An 8,385-nucleotide genomic window follows, 5' to 3' on the forward strand; every position below is an offset into this window, starting at 1 on the left:
GCTTAGAGCATAAACAGATCATATTCTTTTCCAAGTTTATTTCATTCCAAATTATAACACAAGATGTATTCCAAACTCTGTCAGCAATATTCCATTTTGTTTTTACATATAAAAAATAACAACCATCCTTTCTTACAGGTCACGTAACTTTTACAGCAAAATGAAATAACCTTGTTCACTGAAGAATTGCCAGTAACAAACAAAATAATGTTAAGAAAATAAAGTTGCAATACAAAAATGTTCCATCTTCAGGTATGCTCACATTCTCCTCTTCTGTGTACTTATATACAAAACTGTTTAAAAGGAGGAAAAGACAATTAGGATGTTTTGCATAAATGTACTTGTATATATAATAGTGTATATATAATAGGTATAATTATAACAGCTACAGTCCATAAACTTAATATTATTGCCAGAAATACTGGTTTGATCCAAAAATACCGATCACTGATGGAAACACTGTTTTACATCTCGTACTATAACACTGTGAGAAAAGTAAAACAAATCCAAAGAGGTTTTGCTACTGAAACCTTTGGTATGAAACCTGCTACAAAACTGATTTCTTATAGAATCATGTGACGTTTTGAATATTTGCACCAACAGTGCTAGTATAGCAGCTTCTGTCTGTTCATTATTCCTTGGAGCCAATGCTGTAGTATAGCTCTAAAGATATTTTTCTTTGTAAGACAATGAAAAATCTTAGTAGTAAGACTAACGCAATCCTAAAAGAGGATGATCCTGCCAGGACTAAACATTGTTAAAGCCCACTGATTACAATGCAAGCTATTTATGCATGTGCTCAACTCTCCCATTGAAACTAAAAGGGCAAATGCCTAATGCCCCCATTGAAATTAGAAGGGCAAATAACTAGATATGTATGACACACCCATTAAACTTAAGTTGAGCCATCATACTAAAGAAGCTCCTAGCTGCTAGACTGCTCCAAAAGTTTCAAGTGTCCATACACTGCAGGGTCTATTGTTTCTTTGTTTTAAATATTTATATACATGCATTCCCACCAACCCCGGCTTAATTTACCTGATCCTAGCATCACTACTAAAATAAATGAAGTTATATCACTGCAAGGATTAAGAAAGCCTATTTTTCCAACTCTGTAAAACCTGGTGCAACCACCAAGAAAGCTAATGGAAAATGTTTGAAGGGAAGCACTGCCGAAGAATCTATTTTCCAATCCCAGGAACAATTCCTAAAATGTAAAGTAAAAATAAAACAAACCACCACTGAGCTCCATACTCTTGACTTTGAGGGCAACACAGATCACTTATTACCTTTTTGCAAAGCCTCACTTGAGTTGAAATATTTAATCATACCTCAAATTCTCTCATTGTACCAGAACATGAGGCAAGAGGAAGGTGTTGTAACATGTCATTCTGCATGAGGCTTTACAGAAGCCAAACATTTATGGATGCCTGCTTACTACATCTAATTCACCATCAAAAGTATGTGCATGAAGAGCCATTACCTAATTTTTTAAAAAAAATCTTCCCTCAAAACAACTTGGATAAATCCACCAAAACCCAGGATCTTCCAATTAAGCATACTTACCATTGTTTCCTCTGATGAAAGCATCCCCATATTTATTCTTTAGTTGTCCATTTACATACTCCTCTGTCTGCTCCAGAGCTATATTCATGTACCCATCCAAGCAAGCCAGAACACCTAAAATCAATGAGACCCACAGAACTGCTTAGACTTCAGAGCTACATTTTTAAATCAAATGTTGTATTAAAAATTCAGTACAAGTACAGTACATTATTGCAAAAAAATGACTAGGGAAGCAGAAGTGTAGAGCTATAGGCTGTTATGGTAAAAAGAATTGCCACGTCTTCCTAGAAACTGATTAAGACTGCAATCCTTACCCTATTTCCTAGGAGTAAGCCCCATTGACTTCAATAAGACTTGAATCCAAGTAGATGTTGTTAGGATTCCACTGTAAGTCACTATCTGTAATTTAGCATATGAAATATAGTATCACTGTAGCAGAACCCTTTGCCACAAGATCAATAGTTTCTTCTCTGGAGCCTGGAAAGGTTATCCTTCCATTTATGGATTATCTAGAGACTACTGTATCTTAACATTCTGCAGTAAGTTGTCATGAATTTGAATGGACATAGACACATCAAGTTTAACTCATATGGTATGGCATGTATTTTATGTTTTCATATTGCAAACCACCCTGCGATCTTTGGATGAAGGGTGGTATAGAAACCAAATAAATCCGAATAATAGAAGGAAGCAGCCATGTACACAAGACCAAAAGTCTCTTATCACTGAAAACTGGAATACTACAGCTATAACAACATTTTAGGTATACAATGTGGGAAAAGTTAAACTAAATTATGAAGTTATCTAAAGAGATAATAATCTAACAGGCAACTTTTGTTTTAAAAGTGTGTAGTATTAAAAATGGGACGCGGGTGGTGCTGTGGTTTAAACCACTATGCTGCTTGGACTTGCCAATCAGAAGGTCGGTGGTTCGAGGCCCCACAATGGGCTAAGCTCAGTTCGGTCCCTGCTCCTGCCAACCTAGCAGTTTGAAAGCACACAGTGCAAGTAGATAAATAGGTACTGCTCCGGCAGGTAGGTAAATGGCATTTCTGTTCACTGCTCTGGCTTTGCCAGAAGTGGCTTAGTCATGCTGGCCACATGACCCAGAAAAACTGTCTGCGGACAAACGTCGGCTCCCTCGGCCAGTAAAGATGAGCGCCGCAACCCCAGAATCGTTTGCGACCTGACTTAACTATCAGGGGTACCTTTACCTTTACCTTTAGTATTAAAGATAGGTAGCCGTGTTGGTCTGCCATGGTCAAAACAAAATAAAAAAATTCCTTCCAGTAGCACCTTAAAGACCAACTGAGTTAGTTCTAGGTATGAGCTTTCGTGTGCATGCACACGAAAGCTCATACCTAGAACTAACTCAGTTGGTCTTTAAGGTGCTACTGGAAGGAATTTTTTTCTTTAGTATTAAAGATAGCTATTTAATATTACCTTAGACTTAGAGTGCAAACAAGATTCAGATTCAGAGGAAGGCTTGAGGGGGGAAATGCTATGAGTTTATTCTAAAATATGTAATGATTTTGTGGGGTTTAAAAAAATAATGTTGTATGAAATATTTTAAAAATAATGTCCTGCCAACATATTTCAGTTACAGTCGTACCTTGTTACAGTTACAGCGGTACCTTGGTTGTCTAACTTAATCCTGGGAGTCCATTCGACTCCCAAAACGGTTCAAAAACCAAGGCGCAGCTTCTGACTGGAGGCAGGAGCTTCCTGCACTCAATCAGAAGCTCCGTTGGAAGTTCGGCTTCCGAGAAACATTTGCAAATCGGAACACTCACTTCCGGGTTTGCAGTGTTCGGGAGCCAAAACGTCCCGAGTACCAAGGCGTTCAACAACCAAGGTAAAACTGTGTTCTTAAACCAAGGTTTCAACCAGTTTCAAGTAAGTCCTAATGATTTTAAAGGGTCTTACTTTCAAGTTAATATGATGAAAATTAAGATACTGAAGTTGAGATCACAGAAGTATAGAATTATAGTGTTGGAAGGAACCCTAAGGGTCATCTAGTCCAACCCACTGCAATGCAGGAATCTCAACTAGATCATACTTGACAGATGGCCATCCAAGCTCTGATTAAAAACATCCAAGGAAGGAGATCCCACTATCTCTCAGGAGAATATGTTCCACTGTCTACATACCGTATTTTTCGCCCTATAGGACGCACCGGCCCATAGGACGCACCTAGTTTTCAGGGGGGGAAATCAAGTAAAAAAATATGATTCCCCCCCCCCCCCCGCAGCTCTGGGAGCAGTGGACAGGCTGCACGCAGCCTGTGCGCTACTCCAAGACCTTCTCCCTGCATTTGTGGGAGGTGGCGGAATTCCCCCACCTCCCGCAAAAGCCCACAGGAGCCCAGTGTGACTCCTGCGGGCTTTTTGACCAGGAGGGAGAAGGGACTGAAACGGCCAGTCAGTCCCTTCTCCCTGCTTGGGGAAAAGCCCCCAAGAGCGGCGCGCTCTTTAAAGGGTGCGTGGCTCCTGCGGGCTTTTCTAAGAGGTGGGAGAATTCCACCCCCCTCGTAGAAAGCCAGCAGAAGCCGCGGAGCCCCTTTAAAGAGCGTGCAGCTTTTGCGGGAGGTGGGGGAATTCCCCCATCTGCCACAATAGCCCGCAGGAGGGAGAAGGGACTGACTCGGCCAATCAGTCTCTTCTCCCTCCTTGGGGAAAAGCCCCCAAGAGCGGCGCGCTCTTTAAAGGGTGCATGGCTCCTGTGGGCTTTTCTAGGAGGTAGGGGAATCCCCCCCCCCCCAGAAAAGCCAGCAGAAGCCGCGGAGCCCCTTTAAAGAGCGCGCGGCTTTTGCCTGCTTTTGCGGGAGGTGGGGGAATTCCCCCATCTCCCGCAAAAGCCCACAGGAGGGTTGGAGAGTAGCGGGAAGGCGTCGCGCGCCTCGCCGCTGCCCCCCATCCTCTGGGGCTGGCGATGGGGGAAGCGCTGCTTTCCCCACTGCCAGCCTCAAAGCCGGGTTGGAGAGTAGCGGGAAGGTGTTGCGCGCCTTCCTGCTGCCCCCCATCCTCTGGGGCGAGTGATGGGGGAAGCGCTGCTTTCCCCACCGCCAGCCTCAAAGAGCAGACTCTCCTGGCTTCAGCGGAAGCAACACGAAGCCTCCGGAGCGCAGGCTTCGGAGGCTTCGCATTGCTATCGCTGAAGCCAAGGAGCCTGCATTCGCCCCATAAGACGCACACACATTTCCCCTTCATTTTTGGAGGGGGGAAAGTGCGTCTTATAGGGCAAAAAATACGGTACTCTTAAAACAAAAGTCCCGGCTGCAAAAGGTAACCTTGGCTAGGTATTAGAAAGGTAACCTTGGCTAGGTATTAGAAAGGTAACCTTGGCTAGGTATTAGAAAGCTAGACGTATCTCAAGGAAATCAGAAAAGCAGACCAAGGTCTTGGATCATATTTATCAAGGGAAATTTTTAATGTGTGACATTTTAATGTGTTTTTAATCTTTGCTGGAGGCTGCCCAGAGTGGCTGGGGGAACCCAGCCAGATGGGAGGGTACAAATAATAAATTATTATTTTTTATTATAAAAGGCTGTTATTGGAAATGTGGCAAAAAAAATTATTGTGAATACCTTAAAGTAAACTGTATAAGTAGAACTGTATCTTCTCTCTCAATGTAAAAAAGGGGGAAACCCTACAAACTTGTAGCCTTCATCTTGTGTTTGTCAAGCATTAAATGGTCTCTTTCCTAGAATCACCTCTAGTATGGTAGTGGTGCAATGAAAACCTCACTCCTGAAAAGATGTACAGTCTCAAAGTTGCCCATCAACTTTCTTCTTAGCTATAGAATCCTTTTAAATGAAGTGAGTTCTTGGGAAATTTAAACATTTAATTTACACTCAACATCTTCAGAAAGAAGGTCTAGTATTGGTTAGAAATGTCATCACAGCCTCATCCTCATTTGGAACACCAAGTAGGCTTAGAATTTAAGAAAATCAGCTAGGGTTGCCAGGCTTACTGTTCAAAACAGCAAATTCTCAATCCAAAAAGTTTGGCTAGGATGATAAAAAGATTCCAGATGTGGGGACTAAATTAATCTCACTACTCCTACCTTTGTATATATAACCCATAATGTCTGAGCTTGACTGTGAATAACTCTCCAAGAACAGACCAGGATCATAATCCAAATTATATTGGTTCCTTTCTTCCCAACTCAAAGATCACATAAATATATCATGATGACTAGCGCACAAGACTGACAGAACTTACCTCGATAATCAACTCCAGAATTCAACTTTACAACAACTGGTCTCCCAATGATTTGTTTCAAGAAATCACTTGGAGTTTGTTTCCGTAAACTCATTTTGACAGATCTGGGAGGCTAAAGGAAACAGAAATAGGAAAATGGTTGAAATGCAGAACTCAAAACAGCACAAACAAATGCTCAACAAACAGAGGTAGGATGCTGGCTCTGTAAAGTGATCATTTGGGAAATAAATATCAAACAAGAGGATAAAGCAAAAAATTTTTTTGAAGCGAGGCTTTTGAAACTGCAATTCTACAGCCATTGCATGAAACTACTCTCAACTACATACAGTTTGATATTCTTAATAAGAAGCTTATCTAACACATCTGTTCACAACACACCACCATTTGAAAACATTCAAAGTACTCTGGCATGCCTTTATTCTGTCTCTGTAGTTTTTCTACAAAAGAACTTCACAGTATTGTGGAATTCAGATTCTTTTTTTAACATAGTGACTATGGATTTATAAATAAATAGCTAACTAACTGAGGAAGCACAAGCACAGGCACTCTCATCTCATGTACAGCTAATTCAGAACTTTCATTATTTGAAGGCAGTAACATACTGATGAGTGAAATCACTCCAAAGTTACATCGATATAATCGTATAACAAGCCTAATTTGTTAAACGTGTAAATAACTTCAGATCCATTTAGTAAATTATTGTTTTTGCAACTGGATACATGTTCCCTAGAAGCACAAGTTGGTGTTGGCAGTATTTCCTCAAATACCACAATAAATATGATCTATTTAAAGTATCTGCTTTTCTTTTGAATATCCTGAACTCTGCACTTTTTGCTAAATCAAGTCAACTTATGCCCATTTCACAATATCCATAGCAGCCCAGATGTAACATACTAGAAGCCTTCACAACACAACTGACCTAACTGGGATTTATGCTGTAACAGATTAGGGCTCCTGCCCAAGAACATCAGAAAAAAATTCATCAAAATATTTTCTTCATTTATTGCCTCTAATATGGTGTTCTGGATTTTTAAGAAGTAGTTTTAACTATTCTTATTTTCCTTTTCTATTTTCACCATCATTCACCAGCAACAAGATGATGACAGTCACAGATAACCTAGAAATGAAAACCTACAAGTGGACAGGATGTACAAGGTTTCTGCATGCAAACAAACACAGGTCAGGCCCATTCATTCATAAAAGCTCCAGATGACCCAATTATTTCCAAGACAGCTAGAGGTAATATCATTATACTATGCTTCTCTGCAGCAGCCCTGGCAACCTTGGACACATGATGTACAGTGTATATGTACCCTAGGAAAACATAGGGCATACTTAAGTGTCCACAATTTTCCATCAAAATGTTGAGCATAGACCAATCAGACATTTGGATTATAAAATTCACAAGCAGAGACTGGAAGAGCTGCTTAAGGAAAATGAGTCAAGAAGCCTTGCAACTTAACATTTAGCACTCCCATAACTATTTTCTGGGACTCCTCCTGGAGTCCTGCTGAAGGGTGGGTAATAAATTTAATAAAACTTACTAAAAATCAAGGTATCTTGTGGGTGCATACATAGAACAGCACCAGAGGAAGCTTTCCAGGAAACATTTCCTGAAAGCACCTAACAAGAGACCTACGCTCCTTGACCTATCGCCATTTGGGTTATTTGGCATATGCAATCCTTGTGAAGGGATTAAAAAAATGTCGCTTTCAAGTGTATTCCTATTCTACACAGAAGTAAGAAGTTTGCCCTTGGCAGTTATTTTGTTATTACCCGCGTGTGCTCCTGTAAAGGCCACTGTGACAGGTGTGTTCCCGTGTGCTGTACAGTAGTGATCAAAGGGACGTATAGGAAGTGGGTGGGTGTGTCAGGTTCAAATTACTGCCCAACCGCCGGGTAACACCGGGGCAGCCCCACCTGCCTCGCAGGTTTATTGTGAGGATAACGTGAACTTGGGGAGGGAGAAGGTGGAATGCAGAACTGCAGCAGATTAATTAATAATTCACAATTTGCGCGAATTTGAACCCTCTCCGCTGCCAGTCCTTCTGTGGGGTCGTATACCGTTAAGGCACCCAGCTAAGGGCTGAGAAGCCGAAGCCCACACAATGCGACGGCCAGGGCCGCAGTCTCCCGCATTGGAGGGGGGGGTGTCACTTGACTCCCAAGCCGGCAGGGTCTAGGAAACCAGCGTCCAGGGCCCCCTCGTTAACAGGCCGGCTGGGAGGCGCTGAGGGAGAAAGCGGCACCCTCGACGGCCGCGGCTTGCGAAGGGAGCGGCCCCGCCGCGCAGGCCCTGAGGGAGGCCGCGGCCTAGAATGTTCCGCCACAGCAGCGCGCGCGCGGCCTCTCCCCCCCCCCCCTCCACCAACCGCCACCCCTCGCGCCGCCGCTGCCCTGGAGTTCCACGCTTGCCCGCCCTCAGTCACTCACCCGCGCTTCTTCGCGTTACTTAACTAGCTCGGGCGGTTTTTCTCGAACGTAAAAGAAAGATGATGGGCTGTTCGCTCCGCCAATCAGCGCGCTGCAACTTCGCGGCGCAGCTACGGTGCCCCGACCCGGCCAAAAGTCTTCGCTTCCTCCGCCTTTTCAAAAG

General features: G+C 42.7%; 1 protein-coding gene across 4 annotated transcripts; it reads right to left on the minus strand.

Annotated features, from left to right (window-relative positions):
* Positions 1–18: 18 nt before the first annotated feature.
* On the minus strand, positions 19–8,358 carry LSM6 (LSM6 homolog, U6 small nuclear RNA and mRNA degradation associated). 4 transcript variants are annotated; one of them, XM_081875536.1, is made up of 4 exons: positions 8,223–8,358; positions 5,790–5,901; positions 1,567–1,680; positions 19–293 (listed from the first exon to the last, which is right to left on the minus strand). In XM_081875536.1, the coding sequence occupies exons 2-4, from the start codon at positions 5,881–5,883 to the stop codon at positions 259–261; spliced, it is 243 nt and encodes an 80-aa protein (XP_081731662.1). In that variant the 5' UTR covers positions 5,884–5,901; positions 8,223–8,358; the 3' UTR covers positions 19–258. The 4 variants fall into 4 exon arrangements, with proteins under 4 accessions (XP_081731662.1, XP_081731664.1, XP_081731663.1 ...); XM_081875538.1 differs by lacking the exon at positions 8,223–8,358 and adding an exon at positions 7,818–8,124; XM_081875537.1 differs by lacking the exon at positions 8,223–8,358 and adding an exon at positions 7,566–7,687.
* Positions 8,359–8,385: the final 27 nt, after the last annotated feature.

The sequence above is a fragment of the Podarcis erhardii genome (genome assembly GCF_964252035.2).
Source record: "Podarcis erhardii genome assembly, chromosome: 9".
Classification (NCBI taxonomy): Eukaryota; Metazoa; Chordata; class Lepidosauria; order Squamata; family Lacertidae; genus Podarcis; species Podarcis erhardii.

Coding starts and splice junctions, on each gene's coding strand:
- LSM6 (XM_081875536.1), bottom strand. CDS start 5,883: ATGAGTTTACGGAAACAAACTCCAAGTGATTTCTTGAAACAAATCATT. Junction 1,681..5,789: donor TTCTGGAGTTGATTATCGAG/GTAAGTTCTGTC, acceptor CATTGATTTTAG/GTGTTCTGGCTTGCTTGGAT. Junction 294..1,566: donor TTTCATCAGAGGAAACAATG/GTAAGTATGCTT, acceptor CCTTTTAAACAG/TTTTGTATATAAGTACACAG.